Source organism: Nelumbo nucifera, chromosome 1 (assembly GCF_055504915.1).
Source record: "Nelumbo nucifera cultivar China Antique chromosome 1, China Antique-T2T, whole genome shotgun sequence".
Taxonomy (NCBI): domain Eukaryota; kingdom Viridiplantae; phylum Streptophyta; class Magnoliopsida; order Proteales; family Nelumbonaceae; genus Nelumbo; species Nelumbo nucifera.
In genome coordinates this window covers 33297134-33313643 of record NC_142649.1, presented here as the reverse complement: position 1 = coordinate 33313643, position 16510 = coordinate 33297134, and the positions used below count along the sequence as shown (strand labels likewise).

General features: G+C 37.4%; 1 protein-coding gene across 49 annotated transcripts in view; it reads right to left on the bottom strand.

The window, feature by feature from the left end:
• Positions 1–1643: 1643 nt before the first annotated feature.
• LOC104612052 (uncharacterized) overlaps positions 1644–16510 on the bottom strand; it is a 35744-nt gene continuing 20877 nt past the window's right edge. For 21 of the 49 annotated variants that reach the window (XR_016081172.1, XR_016081176.1, XR_016081175.1 and 18 more), the window contains 9 exons: positions 13249–16468; positions 12363–13109; positions 12161–12268; positions 11921–12078; positions 11748–11835; positions 11569–11643; positions 9054–9692; positions 7266–7897; positions 1644–1928 (listed from right to left, as the gene is read on the bottom strand). Coding sequence is in view for 3 of the 49 variants with exons in the window: in XM_088896333.1 (XP_088752459.1) it covers positions 11581–11643; positions 11748–11835; positions 11921–12078; positions 12161–12268; positions 12363–12833 (888 nt within the window). In the remaining 46 variants the exon portion in view is untranslated. Of the gene's footprint in view, positions 1929–7265; positions 7898–9053; positions 9693–10763; positions 11462–11568; positions 11644–11736; positions 11836–11920; positions 12079–12160; positions 12269–12362; positions 13110–13248; positions 16469–16510 lie in introns of those variants that run through there. The other 28 variants (XR_016081188.1, XR_016081190.1, XR_016081195.1 and 25 more) reach the window with 28 other exon arrangements.

Here is a 16510-nt window from a genome sequence, read left to right as displayed (position 1 = left end):
GCCTACATTAATCATATGTTTGTTGTCCTTGGGGCTGCATTTGGTTTGAAAGAAATTAAGAGAATTAAAAACTTCACATGATGGCAAAAGTTAGTATGTGGACTACTATTCACTTCTACATTTTAAAAAGTGAACTTGTACCACACAACCCCCTTAAATCTACTATTTGGATTATTTATTCTTCCCTTGTAAATTTACATTTGTGATACTTATGCCTAGGAAGAGTTCAAAGCATATTGTAGTGTTCTTTTTTTTTTTCTATTATGGATTTGAAAAATCTCTCTATTTGTAGGGAATAACCTAGTATTAAGGTTGTCAATGGGTCAGGTCTAGCTGTACGGGATTTAGACCAATTGAGTAAATATTTACAAAGTTGGTTTTCAAAGACCCCTCTTAGTACATATAGGGAGAGGATGATGCATCACAGAAGGAAGCTAATAAGTTTTATGCATGTTGGGACCATTCCAAGACACATAAGAAGCAGAGATGACACCATTGGCCTAACTTAGTAAATATTTACTGATATATATAGCATCATTATAGAGTTTTTGTCTTAGTTCGTTTTTACCAAGTTGGTGCCATCTTAGAGTTTCTATCTTACTTTGTTTTTACCAAGTTAGCATTATAGCAAGATTTCAAATTTATATTCAATTAAGACTTTCCTTTTGAAGGGTTTTAGTAGGATTCTATATTGAGTGTTTTTTTAGATTAGAATTGCTCAATTAAGACTTCCTTTTTGATGAATTTTAGTAGGATTCTATTATGGAGTATTTTCTTAAGAGAAAGTTCAATATAAAAAATTGTCTCAACCTTCCCTTAGCTACTCTTTATATAAATATACACCCTTATGGCTCTTGCAAGAAAGTTTTATAATCTATAAAAACACTCCATAATAGAATCCTACTAAAACTCTTCAAAAAAAAAAATTCTAAATGAACAAAAATTCGAAAATCATAATGTAATACTAATTTGGTAATTATGAACTAGAATAGAAGTCCTGCGCTGGTGCTAACTTGGTAACTTCAAACTAAGATAGAAGTTGCATGCTGGCACTATCTTAGTAAATTCGAATTAGGATGGAAATTCCATATTGGCGTTATCTTGGTAAATTCGAACTAAGATAGAAATTTCGTGTTGGTGCTAGCTTGGTAAATTCAAACCAAAATAGAAATTCTGTATTGGTGCTAACTTGGTAACTTCGAACTAAGATAGAAGTTTCAAACAGGCGTTAACTCGGTTATTGATTACTCGATTGGTCAATGATGTCATCCAAGCTTCACTATTGGAAAATTCATCCATAGAAATGGTCTAACTATCTCTAAAAGCATAAAAAGTGCCTCTAAAACAAATAAGGGATGGTCAGGTGAATGCCTCTAAAAGCCCTATCACTATATGTTTTAAAGGTGTTTGGTTGAGAATTAGAGGTGAATTGCCAATCCATGTCTAAATTGGACTTTTAGAGGCACATAAAATCTACTGCACTAACACTAAAAGTGTTGTATAGAGAAAATTACAAGTGCCTCTAAAAGTCCAATTTAAAGGTGCATTTGAATGCCTTTAATTGTTTTTTAGGCCACTTTTTGGCCACCTCTAAATGTATGTGTTTCACTTTTTAGGGGCACTTTTGGTTGCCTCTAAAGTGGTTTAAGAACGTTTTAAAATATGTGTTTCCATTAAACCTGTAATAACATGTATACAATATTGAGATAAAATCTGTATAAAATATATTATACTACTCCATTCAAAAATATATACCTATAAATATTGTTCCATGATGATTAAATTAAACAATAAAAAAGTACTCCAATCATCAACTTTCTAAGAACCAAAAAACAAAACAAAACAAAACAAAACCAATCATGTTGACGAACACCCCTTAAGTTGGCCACTTGGATAGATGTGGTAGTGACATGAGCCCCTAGTTGTACCTGAAATAGACACCATATGATTAACAAATTGAAAAAAAAATGGATTGGATACAAATACTCAGCTTATAAAACCACGCTAAGCTGTTTGATGCCTATTGTTTGCTGAACTGTTTGATGACTGTTCGGCTACCCTACTGTTGTCTGTTCGACTGATGAACTGTTTGATGCCTATTGTTTGTGGACTATCATCCTTGTCTGTTTGGATATCCATTGTTTGCTGAACTATTTGATGACTGTTCGGCTACCCTACTGTTGTTTGTTCGACTAATGAACTATTCGACTACCCTACTGTTAAGCGACTGTATTCCTTAACACAGTAACTATATTCAAACTTTTTTGTTGTTGGAATTGTGGACCGTTGATGGTCTATTTTTAGCTGACTAATTGTCTGCTCAACATCAATCTTATTAAGCCCTACTAAGTAGGTCATTCAGACCTGTTCTTGTATTGCAACAGCAGTGTGCAGACTTGTTTCAGTGAAGCCGTAGGTCAGAAGGACCTGTTTCAGTACTGCAACAGCAGTGTTCAGTTTGTTATTTGTTCTCAGTGAAGCTGTAGGTCAGACGGACCTGTTCTTGTACTGCAACAGCAGTGTGCAGACTTGTTTCAGTGAAACCGTAGGTCAGAAGGACCTGTTTCAGTACTGCAACAGCAGTGTTCAGTTTGTTATTTGTTCTCAGTGAAGCTGTAGGTCAGAAGGACCTATTCTTGTAATGCAACAACAGTATTCTTTCTTTTGTTCTCAGTGAAACCAGTGGTCAGAAGGACCTATCTCTGAAATAGTCTTGTACGGCTGTGCCTTTTTTGGTTGCTGTTTCAACCTTTTATTTAGATATCATGGGCAGTGAAGATTCAGCCACATCTGGAGTTTCCTCAATGCTAAATGGAATGGGTGGGGGTGACCTATCCTTTCCCATGGCTGTTGTCCCTCTTGATGGTTTAATGGGAGGATAAAAGAACCATCATCCGGGAGTGTTGAATATGATAGATGGAATCAGGAGAACAGTATTGTTATGTCTTGGCTCTTAGTGTCCATGCAACATCAAATCAGAAAGAATTTCATGTGGGCTGAAACAGCGAATGAAATCTGGGAACAAGCAAAGCCTACATATTCAGAATTGCGACACTATGCCAAAATTTATCAACTGCAGGCATCATCTTCTACTTGTAGACAGAGGGAGATGTGTTTATCGGTCTATTACTCTGACTTAACACCTGTCTGTAAGGAGTTGGATCACTACCAGAGTGTGGATTGGAAGTGTGATGAGGATGCTAAGAAGTACAAACAGCTTGTCTCCCAGCAAAGGGTGTTTGCATTCTTACATGGTCTGAATCCTATGTATGAATCTATCAGGGTTCAGATTCTCAGCTCTAAGGATCTCCCTTATGTTCAAGAAGTCTATGCACTTGTACAATCTGAAGAAAGCAGGAGAAATTTGATGAACAACCCTGGTGTGGATGCTATTGTGTTAGTTGCAAAAGGAGGTGTACCTACTGGTGTGGGATCTTCTTTCCGGAAAGGAGATCTCCAGAAAAAAACAGAAGATAAGAAAAAATTGTGGTGCATTCATTGCCAGAAACCCCGACACACCAAAGATACCTATTGGGATCTTCATGGGAAACCAAAATGGGCTCAAGATCTGACTAAAAACAAGGTTCAGAGGTGAATAAGAAGTATGGACAGCAAAGTAGAAAGAAACATCACATGGCCAACATGGCTACTCGGGAGAATCAGCCCCCCATTTCTACTGTGGCTCAGACACATCTCACTGGACCTGACCCGATGGAGGATATTATGAATTCCTTCCGTGACCATTTAGAGCTCTATGGTAGAGCAATTCGTCAGATGGATACTCCTCCCTCAACCTCATTCGCATCTACTTCAGGTAACCCTGCCACTGCTTTCCATGTTACTTTTCACACCCCTGACTCTCCATGGATCATTGATTCTGGAGCATCAAAACATATGACTGGTATGTCCTCTTACTTTCAAACTTATCACCCTCTTTCTGGAAGAGACAAGGAGAGACTAGCCGATGGATCATACTCTTCCATAGCTGGTCAAGGAACTCTTTCTCTTCCTCTTGGCCTTACCCTTTCTGATGTTCTTCATGTTCCAAATTTTCCCATTAATTTGTTATCTATTAGTAGTGTTACTAATTCCTTGAATTGATCAGTGACCTTTTTCCCTTCTCATTGTGTGATTCAGGATCTAGCCTCGGGGAGGACGATTGGTAGGGGTCATATGGCTGATGGACTTTACATGCTGGAGAATAAGGCTGGTCTTCATGTTACAGAGTCTATGAGTCAGTCCTGTAAGAAAAAAGTCTATTTATGGCATTGTCGTCTTGGTCATTTGTCTTTGGAGTCTTTGAAAGTTGTATTCCCAGAACTGTTTAAGTCAATGTCTGTTTCTAATTTTTCTTGTCAAACGTGTCAGTTGAGTAAGCATTGTAGAACTCATTTTCCTCAAAAAAATAGTAAATCTGAATCTCCGTTTCACATTGTTCATTCTGATGTGTGGGGCCCTGTTACTTTACCATCTGATAGTGGCTACAAGTATTTAATTACCCTCATTGATGATTATTCCAGATATACTTGGGTATACCCGATGCGAACCAGAGAAGAAGTACCAAAAATCATTCAAGATTTCCAGCGGATGGTCTTCACTCAATTTCAAACTGAAATCCAAATTTTCTAATCAGACAATGCAAAAGAATTTTTTCATAGTGATCTCACAAAATTTTTTGTTTCGCATGGTTCCCTTCACTGTAGCTCTTGTGCCCGCACATTACAACAAAATGGTGTGGCCGAACGGAAGAACCGACATCTCCTTGAAGTGGCTTAAGGTTTACTACTTCATATGAATGTTCCTAAATGGTTTTGGCTTGAAGCTGTTCTTTGTTCCACTTACCTTATAAACCGTATGCCCTCTCGTCGGTTAGAGTACAAAGCCCCACATCAACTTCTCTTTCCTAAGGCTCCCCTTCTTTCTGTTCCTCCTCGTGTCTTTGGTTGCCGGTGTTTTGTCCAAAATCTGTCTCCCACCCATGGGAAATTGGATTATCGTGCTATCCCTTGCATATTTCTTGGTTACTCATTCACTCAAAAGGAATACCGTTGTTTTGATCCTGTTTCTCGTAAATTCTATGTCTCCATGGATGTTTCTTTCTTTGAAGATGAGCCTTTTTATTCTGTTTCTCCTCAGGGGGAGTGTAGGCATGAGGAGAAACTGGTTCAGCTTCCCTCTCTCCTTGACCCTCTACCTTTTCGTGTTTTTTCTCGTCGTCGCAAAGGCCAACCAAATTCAAGAGCTGTAGAGAATCCGGAAGCTGTACCTCCAGTGCCACCGAACTCCTCGGGGGAGGATCATACTCACTCAGGTATTTTGGCTCCCAATGATGTCCTTGAATCTATTGAAAATGATTCCTCTACTGCTAATGATCTTGACCGTCCTATTGCTCACAGGAAGGGTGTTAGATTGTGCACCACTAAACATCCCATTTCCAACTTTGTCTCCTATGAGAACATTTCATCCTCATTCCGTGCCTTCCTTACCTCTATTGACAGTATCCCTATCCCTAAGAATGTGGCAGAAGCTCTTTCAGTTCTTCAATGGACAAATGCCATGAGGGAAAAAATTAATGCCCTTTACAAAAATGGCACATGAGAACTTGTTGATCTTCCTAAGGGAAAGGTTCCAGTTGGATGTAAATGGGTGTTCATAGTCAAGCATAAGGTTGATAGAACAGTGGAAATGTATAAAGCTCGCTTAGTGGCAAAGGGATTTACTCAAGTGTATGGAGTTGATTATGCAGAAACTTTTGCCCCCGTTGCCAAGATGAATTCCATTAGAGTCATTTTCTCTCTTGCGGCTAATCTGAATTGGGTTTTACACCAACTGAACATCAAGAATGCATTCTTGAATAGTGACCTTGAAGAGGAAGTGTACATGAATTCAACCTCCTGGTTTCTAGCCCAAGACAATGAACAGAAAGTGTGCAAGTTGAAGAAATCCTTATACGGGCTGAAACAATCACCAAGAGCTTGGTTTAGCAGATTCCATGTGGCAGTTCAGCAGAAAAGATACAGGCAATGTCAATCAGATCACACACTATTTGTGAAAAAAGGAAAAGGTAAAATTGATGCTCTAATTGTATATGTGGATGACATAATTGTTACTGGTGATTGGGAGGATAAAATTCAAAAATTGAAACTTTTTCTTGCCACTCAGTTTGAAGTGAAGGATCTAGGACCTGCTAGATTCTTCATTGGAATTGAAGTTGCCCGATCAAAGAAGGGTATATTCATTTCTCAGAGGAAATACGTCCTAGATTTAGTTCAGGACACTAGAAAGATGGGGGTGAAGCCAGTTGACTCTCCCATTGACCCCAACCATAAATTAGGTGACAGCTGTGGTGAATCGCTCAAGGATATGAAACAGTTTCAGAGACTTGTAGGGAGATTGTTATAACTTTCTATGACTCGCCCAGACATTGCATATGTTGTTGGTGTCCTCAGCCAGTTCATGCATGCTCCTAGGTCTTCTCATCTTGAAGCAGCAGAGAATCCTCCGATATCTAAAGAAGTATCCAGGTATTGGTTTGTTGTTTCAAAAGCACGGACATTTGAAAGTTGAAGTTTATACAGATGCAGATTGGGTTGGATCCCAAAGTGACAGAAAGTCTACCAATGGCTACTGCACCTTTATAGGAGGGAACCTTATTACATGGAGGAGTAAAAAGCAAAATGTGGTAACTAGATCCAGTGCTATAGCCCACGGGGTTGCTGAAGGCATGTGGATAAAGAATTTGTTGGGGGAATTGGGTTTCCCAGTAACCAAACCTATAACTCTATTTTGTGATAACAAAACAGCTATAAGCATTACTGCCAATCCGGTGCTACATGATAGAACAAAGCACATCGAAGTTGACAAACATTTTATCAGAGAGAAAGTTATCACAGGCGAAGTGTGTACCCCCTATGTCACTTCTGAGAACCAGCTTGCAGACATCTTTACAAAGAGTTTAAACATTTCCAGACATCATGATCTTTGTGACAAGTTGGGCATGATTGATATCTATGCTCCAACTTGAGGGGGAGTGTTGTCAGTTGTTTATGTATTCAAATTTAGTACCATAAGGGTACTGTTGTAATTTCTCCTCTGTTCATATTGTTCGACTGTACTAATATAAATAATAAAATCATTCTTTCACCCCCTAAGTTCTGGAGGGCTTTCAGTCACTCAACTCATCTCTTTTCTCTCTTCTCTCCTCTCTTAACTTTCTCTTGCTCAACAAGGTTTAACATATAAAAATAGAAGAGGGATTTAAGCACCTGAAAAAAATGTAAACAACATGGACATGAGCTATTGGCATTTGTTCTGTCATAGTTGCTTCATCAGTCATTTGCAAAAAATTCAGTTTCATCCGTTGTGTTGGTGTGGCAAGGTTATCCTCCTGCTGCAACAAAATTGTCAAAACACCTTGATGGGAAGTATATGACAATACTTGTCACTGTTGTCTATCTTGCTATCAAAGGATCCTTCTACAAATACTTTGTAATTGGTACGAAAATGAATTAACAATTTTAATCTGTAGTATTTTAATTCTAGCCTAGTCTTGTTAAGATTATTGAAAAGAAATGAGTTTATCCATTATATGCCAGCGATTTCATTTCAATTCCATGCCTTCCTTGCACTCCCAATCATACAATTAGATATTCTAGAAACTAAATAATCAATTCCAAACAATGGGGAGAGAAAACTGATTAAGACAAAGAAGCATATGAGGGGTCATTCATTTAAAATTCATCTTCCAAATCCAAGAAAGACAGGTTAACAGAAAGGAGAAAAAAAACTAATTATTTTACTGGCGAGAATAAGATAAAATTCATAAATGCTTATTGACAATCATCTCCATGATTTTACTACTTCCATGGGCAACAAGATTTTACTCTGTCTCATTTTTCTGTAATAAAAAAAAAAGACATCATACATAATTAATTATAATATGATTAAGAAAGATAGAAATATACTAAAAACTCCACTATATAATATAAAATTCAAATTAATATGGCAAAGAACTAGTATTGTAATGAAACATGGTTTAAAATGCCAACAATAAAAGCAAAACCACCATTAGAAAAGATGATAATAGATCAATAAAAAATGAAAAGGGTTCATAGACTTTCTTTGTCCACCACCCATGCTCTACTCTCCATACACACGTCTTTTCTTAATTAATCTGAAGTTGGAAAACTCTACACAAAATGGAATAAGAGAAAATACACATACAATAGAAGGGCGACCACTACAACAAAATTGGTAACAACAATAAAAAGTTGTTACCAAAAGATCCAAGGGACATAGAACCATACACATGTCTTATTACATTGCCTTCTCCTCTTTGCATCTAAGTTGTCTTTCCAAGAATAGTTCAAGTGAAAGCTCAAAAGGACATCGAACCATCACAGTTTATAAATCTAATTCATCAAATTGATTTCCAAAGCACATACTTCAATCCTAGTTGCTAATGTAATTATTTCTCTTGAGTTAGGAGCTACAGACACATGGATTTTGCAAGCCTGACTTAAGTGACAATGAGAAAATTTGATCTTTTGTATTTCTTAACAATTTTGCATGAAATGATAAAAGCAGAAAATTTGTAAAGTAAGTTTTAAGTTGCAATCAAGCACTGAAGCAACTCCTAAAACCCTGGGCCTTCCTTCCATGCTTCAATAGTCACACTCCCAAAACCAAGCTAACAAATTCTAGATTTTTATAATGGACGAACACTTCGTTAACAAAGCAAAAATTAATGCAATAAAGGATCTATTAATCATACATCTAAGCATGCAAACTCAAGAAGCTTGAGCCCCATTGAGGAGGTATTTAAAGGAAACTTGAAGAATAAGATGGGGCAAAAAACATAATAACAACAAAAATAAAATTTCTCATGTAACAAAGTTTCTTATTTTTTTCATTAACAATAGATTGACCAATCATGATAAAGATATTTTACACAATAAGGATTGCAAAAAATAAACCAGAAATGCTTCAAAAGGGAGCCTAAATTAAAATTCTGGAAGAACCAAACCAACTAAAATACAATCAAATAAGAATACCTTGTGAAAGGTGAATGCCCTGTCGATTTGCTTCCAACTATATTTTGCGAGACAACAACTTCCCTTTGATACTCGTTATAAGTAACAACTTCAAATGCACTGTTCTACAGATCTTTATTGCTAAATGGCCTAGAAATTTTATAGAACAAAAAAAGGGAAAGATAAAACTAACAAAATATTTTATTTGCTAAGACAGTGATCAACAATTAATCAACACGTCATGTACAAAAACTCTTTCAACAAATTATCTACCATATCTCAAGTTTAATTAGCCCTTTAAGACATTAAACAAAACCCATTTTATTTCAATGGAATGGAAGTGATTGATGTTCTCTATTATACAGGTTTACCAGAAAATTACCTAAAAATGCAGAGCGTCAGAACCTGTAGCAAGCAAGATTTCCAAATGGCACGGCCTAAGTTCATTTGAAACTGGGCAATACCCTGCAAGCATCACCTTATTAGCCGAAGCTGCAGCTGTCACAAATTCAAACACTATTACTTCACATGGTTGAGGAACTTCCGTGGCTTTGTTCATGCCCAATGTTTCTTGACTTCTCAGCCGACTTTTTAGGTTTTGGATCTGCTTTATCTCGGGAGCCTCTTTGCCCTTCCACCAAGAGAGAAGGCCCATGACTCCTAAAATGAACAAAATACAATCAGATGAAAACCCTTAAAATTACAACTTTGAAATGATTTATGCTCAAAGTGAATATAAAGCAAACAAATAATAAGCATTAGAAAACCATAACCCTAGGGAATGAAATCTTAGTACCTTCAATGAAAGAAGATCTAAACATTTACACCTTTCTCTTTGTAGTGATGACCAGATGTCTTCACAAGCAAGAATATGAAAACCCCCATAAGCTTCGAACTCCGTTTATGGGAAAAATGGGAAAGAAAAGGAAAAGCCAGAGAAGGGAGGAAGAAAAGAAGAGACAACAGGTTGTTTGGTACGAGGAAGGAGAAGAATCACTCAGAGAAGATTTTAGTGCCTTACTTTCTTTTGGGTGACAAAGCTAAAATAGCGACTATTTTTTTGTCGGCTAGATATAAGGGGTGAAAAATATGGAGAAGTAAGGCATAGACATTTCAACCGCCGACATAGACATGAGCTGGCGGTTCAATGGCCGCCATCCTAGGTCATGGACACCGGCTTAGAAGACAAAGACCGCCGTCCTAGGGACCCGGTCCAACCATTCTTTTTTCGGCAGTGTTTAGAGAACCGCCGGCTTATATAGTGGATGGCAGCAACTCAAACTGCCGTTAATGGATGCCTTGACCGCCGGTTTAGTTATTGAGCCAGCGCCCTTGACCGCCAGCCTATATTCACTTGTCATTTCCATAAACCGCTGCCTTAGTTAAAATTTGTAATCAAATCTGGCTTTTTTAACCGCCGGCTTAGACTTGGTTGTCATGTAAATAAACCGCCACCATAAATGTTGTATTTCATCAAAGGTGGCGGTTCGGACTGCCGGCGTAGACATTGTATAAACTGCTGGTTTAAGTATAGTGATTTACCAAAGGTGGTAATTTGCATGACTGTCGGCGTAGGTTTAATTTTTTTTTTTTAAATTAAGAATGTCAGTTTAAACCTGCTGAAGCCTAAAGCATAATTATGAAACTGAAACCTGAAACCAGAATTCAATAGAATCCATTTTGATAATCTAATTTGCACTTATACTCAAGTTCTAGTAAGCTGATAAGCACTTAAACAAAACATAAATTAATCTACTAAAATTAGTTCATGTAAAAAGTCAACAAAGCAGGGCAACAAGAAGAAACCCCCAAAGGCCTAAACAAATTATAACCATGACCACATCCCCAACCCTACTTAATATTGATACTTAAAAAAAAAAAGACACTAAAATAATAATTGTAAAAAAAGAAAACAGAAAATAAACACCCCAAAACTTTCCTTCCCCACTCTCACTCATCTAAACGACCCAGAGATAGTTTACATGTGCTCTTGTCTGCAATCTAACACCTATTGCTTAGGCCTGTCAATTGGAATGGATTTGGTCCAATCCGGTCTAGTCCAACATTGGTCCATTTACAAATGGACTAGACCATTAAGCTCCTCATTCTGTCAACTTGCAGCTAATGCTTCAAGCTCTTCTATACAAAGCCTCCCTGCATTAAGTTCCTCATCCTTCTCAGAGTTTATTTGCTGTCTCAAGCCCAGACCAATGCATTAAAAAGGAAAACCAGAACCCCTAGATTTTGCAGCATTCTTCTCTGGTTTACTCGATGACAAATTTGCAACATGGGAGGATGTCCGCTCAGGTTTGACTTGTTCAGCCATGGCTTCCAATGCTTTGAACTGGTTTCATGTCTCAAAGTCAGTTGAGCTGCAGATGGTAAAAGGAGGACAAGGAGGCAGCAAATTCTACGATGTCACCTAACAACTAAGGCAGTAATGAGCAAATTGTATGATGTCATCTAACAACTAAGGGAGTAAAATAAGACAATATTGTAACATTTAAAAACTTATTATTGTGAATTGATGGGCTACCTTCTGCTTATACTAACGTGCCTGTGCCTCTGCTTGCAAATTCAACTCTGAAATATGTGCTATGCACTGTGAAATCTGTATAAATGGTAAACTTGTCAATTCCAGTATGCTATTAGAATACTTTTCACCATCTTGTGCACAAATTTAGGAACTTCTAATGAAACATACGAAAGATGAACCTCTGCCTCCTTCTCAGCAACATTCTTCTCAAGAATCTTTATTTGTTTTTGGGCTTCTTGCATGTCAATCTCTTTTTCTTCTAGCTTCCTGTTGAAAGCAAGAATAGATAATGGTGTCAAAGTGAACAGTTCAGTACGACTCTGACATGCATTTGATTATAATTGCTCCTAACCTTAGGAGATCAACATTTGAAACATTTTGAGTATCTGAACTCATCATAATGCTAGAATTATGTACTGTAAGCATCTGATGCCTCAAAGATTGAAGCTCCATTTCTAGATCTTCCGTCTGCAACCGTTGCTTTTCAGCCTCCCCTTTGACAATGTCAACCTAGAAAAGCGCAATACCAATGTAAAAAGGTAAACAAGAACAAAGATCTACACCTAAAATAGAAATGAAGTTCAAAGTTCACCTTGTTTTCCAATACATTCACAGTACATTCCAACTCTTCAACAGACCTCTCTAACAGCTTCACCTCCTCTTCCTTTTCTTTGGCATAAATTTTTCTTGACTCAGCCATCTGAGTGTAACAGAATAAAACATGATTCAGAAAAGAATAAAGGCAATGAAATGACAAAGAGTTAAAATAATCACCACACCAAATAAAGACGTACCTGTTGAGCTTCCATGGCAATAGCTTCATTTTCTTCAGCCAGAGCCTGCACAGTTTCTACTTTTTCTTTCAATGTAAGAACCTCGGAGTAAAGGTTATTCCTCTCTGTAGATACTTTATCCAAGTCATTCTTCAAGGACTCAATGAAATTATTCATTTCTCCCAAGGCATTACCCATTTCAAGGACTTCCTCTTTTAACCTTTCAGTCACTCTTCTTCTCTCTATTAACTCCTCTTCAGTAGAAGTTTTTTCTATTAAAAGATCTTCCACATGAACTTTCAGTTCAAGATTTTGATTTGATAGAAGCTTTAGTGACTCACACTCTTTTGAGATATCTAACTCAAGGGAAGATATCATGTTGATTTTCCCTTGCAAATGACCTTCAAGCATTTGACCATGGGGAACAGCCTCATCAAGCTCGACTGATTTAGCTGCAAGTTCTTCTTCTAATGACTCCAATGCAGCAACCATTTCCTCAAGTTCATCTTAATTTTTGGTCCTTGGCATTGGATGCTGAATCTTGCATCAAGCTAAGATCAAACAGCAGACCTTTCAAAACATCTTCTTTCCTCAGTAACTCATCTTGGAGAGACAAATTTTCAGAGATCAGCTCTTGAGCAAAATGCTCCAAGTGCTCCGACTCTACTATGACCTTAAAGACCCTTTCTTCATTTTCAGATATCTCCTGAAACATTCTATTTAATAATGTCAAAATTTTCTCCTCCAGTACTTCACATATTTTGTTCCCTGCCATGCCCACAACTTTAAATAAATCAACACAGTTCTTAGCATTTAATCTTATCAGAGAGAGAATTTCATCCCTCTTCTGCCCAACAGACATAAGTTCATATTTCAAAGAAGCATTTTCTTCCTTCAAGGCATTTACCTTGTCAATTTGGAACTCTAAATCCTGTCTATTGGATCTAAGTTCCTCCACAGAGACAGACAGAATGCTCAAGCCTCTCCACTTCTGCATTTCTAATCTCCAGATCAGTCTGCAGGCTAGAAATGCATGCTTCCAGGGAAGAAATTCTGTCTTGCAATCTGTGTTTTTCTTGGTCAATTTCAGCGTGCAGCCTGCAAACAGAAGAGTCCAGCAAGCTTGTATCATTCTGCAACTTCTGATTTTGGATTTTAAGGACCGAAATATGATCAGAAGAAGAAATCAAGACTGCTTCCTTTGTGTTCATATCTTCATGAAGTCTTTTCTTTTCAATCTCAAGCATTTGAACCTGTGCCAAAAATCTTTCCTTATCTTTGAGGGCCTCATCAAGCTCACTTTGGCTCAAGCAGGAAACTTCTTTTAATAATTGAATGTCCTGTTCAAGGGCTTTATTCACTTTATCCATCTCTGTGATTTTTAAGCTACTTTGCTTAAAAATGAATGCATAGAAATGAATTGGGTTTCTAATAAAAATGAATGCATAGAATTATTTTTGCCTTGAGAAATACTGCTCATACTAGTTAATAACCCCATACTGAGTGCTGGGAAACTATATGTATGTATTTTGTTTTGAGACTACTATCCAAGAGGTAACTCTTGAAGCATTCAGGCTGAGTTTTTAATTGATTTAGGAGACTAAATTGGGTTTGGTTTGTGATTAAACAGCCCACCTTATCTAGAAGAATCAGATCCACACCAAGGATAAGGGACATCCATTATCGTTACATGTAATTAATCAACAATGAAGACCAAAATCTTGTATTCTAGAACACACCACACTTTGGGACACTCAATAAACATTGATTTAACATATATGTACTTAAAAAATAAAATTTAGAACTTGTATACAAGAAGCCTAAAATGTTAAAATTAAGTTTGACTTTGTATCAAGTTAGGCATTGAAATGTTCACTCATCCACTGTATCTTGTATCAAGAGTTGACTCTTCTGATTGTGGTTCCAAATATTGTTGACAACTAGTGGTCTCCTCTGAGGTTTCTTTATTGCACTCTGATTGATCAGAAAAAACAATTGCAATTGAGAGGATCAATAATGGTCTGGACAATGTCTAGCAAAATTGAACCCAAAAACCATTAGGAAACAGGCCCAACAGCCGCTACATCCAAAGGAAGAAAGTGAATCAAAAAAGACAAAAGAATGAGAAGAAAGGCATAAGATGAAATCCAAAACGCACATGGGACTTATACCATCTGAATTGAGGAACTTCAGCAATTTGCTATAACTAAATGATTAAGCACGACCTACATAACTGCTCAACTTTAGGGAGAAAGAAAAATGCCACCTCATGGTGGTAATATCAGTTATTAGAACTTTCAAGAGCATTTTAGAAGTACAAAATTACATAGGGTAATTGCATTAAACTGTGCATTATGTTCAATCTCAACGTTGCAACCAGTAAGGCTATCAAAGAGCTACACTAGCATCAGCTTGCAGGTGAGACCAAGAGTTCAGCCCAACTTATTAGCTAAATGATCCCTTACAAGTTAGATGGCTTCAGGTCAGTTTATCCTCTACAAGTTTAGGTATTCCACTATTATACTAAGTTAAAATCCAAGTATCAGATGTAATAAACCTCAGTATAACAATTTATCTAAATTGCTTTTATTTTTTAACCCTTTCAATCGGTCTGAGACCCAGGCTTGGATTATGGTCGTGTGCATAACTGAACTGCTGGCCAGAACTTCTAAGCTCAAGAACCTCTGGATGGGTGACTGCACAAGGCTTAAAGCACTTCCATGGCCTTTCTCAACTCAAGGAACTTGCACTACAAGACTGTAAAAAACTTAAATCAATACCAGAGCTTCCATCAAGTCTGGAAAGAATGTATGCAAGTGGTTGCACAGAAATGCAAAAATTACCAAATCTCTCAAACTTATAGAACCTATCACTCCTGATGCTTATGGATTACCATAGGTTAGCTGAGATTGAGGACCAGAAAGGAAGGAACCCATTCAAGAAATTCACATGGATTGGTGCAAAAATTCATATGCCTTTATGCAAAAAGTCAATCACTTTAGAAACAACCAACAAGGAAAATTTGTAGATCATGTTCCCTTACCACCTCTGCTAGAATTTCATTGGTCTTCATAGCAGTGAGCCAGAAATTAGGAACTCCCTTCTCTGCTCGAGTGCATAAGTGAATGATCAGACATGGCAAACAAAAATCTAACATAATTTAAAAACTAATAAAAGCAACCAGATTTGCTCTCATCAGGCACCTTCTGCACCTTTGTCCTCTTCTTGATCTGTTGCAGCTTCGTTTGTAACACCTTCTACTTCAACCACACCATTGACAATGTCATATCTCTGTAACATGACAAAAAATTACAAAATGGCATAAATAGAAAGGCAATGTTATCATTAACACAAGCAACCCAATGGTACTAACCCTGAGCATATTATAAATGAAAATGTTTGTTTGAATGTATCAGCAACCTAGGTCCAAACTGACATGGACAAATGTTCAATCTAAATCCAATGGTCATCTCATACAAGTGATGGAGTGCATAGTGTAATATGACAAATCCCAGTTATGCCTTGTAGTAATAAAACTGTCCGTTTGAAATTCCCTGATCTATTTGGCACATGTTTTTATTGTTCTATTCCCAGGGAGATCCAAAAGCTTAAGAATCTAACTACATTGATTCTTTGGCAGAACCATTTATCTGGGGAGATTCCTCCTGAGCTTGGGAACTGCAGTAGCCTGGAGTTGCTTGCTTTGAATGACAATGCTTTCACTAGAAACTTAAGATATCACTGCACAGCTTGTGATTACTGCATAGCTTGTGATCAGTGACAAAGCTTAAGATCACTGCACAGCTTGTGATCTTAAATATTTCTTCTAACCAACTATCTGGTAGTATCCCTCATGAGTTGGGAAACTGTACAAAGCTCCAGAGGCTTGACCTTAGCATAAACCACTTCACAGGCTACGTACCAGTGGAACTTGGCAATCTAGTGAATATAGAACTGCTGAAGCTATCTGATAACAGAATGAATGGAGGGATACCGGATACTTTAGGAGGTCTGAACCATCTTACAGAATTGCAAATGGGAGGGAATTATTGGTGCAGCAGAGGGTTTATGCTAAGAGTCCTTGTCTGCAAATGCTTGTGGGTACCATGTCATGGGTAGTTTTCCACCTGAGAATAAAAAATGAGTAGACAATTCAGTTCCCAAATTCT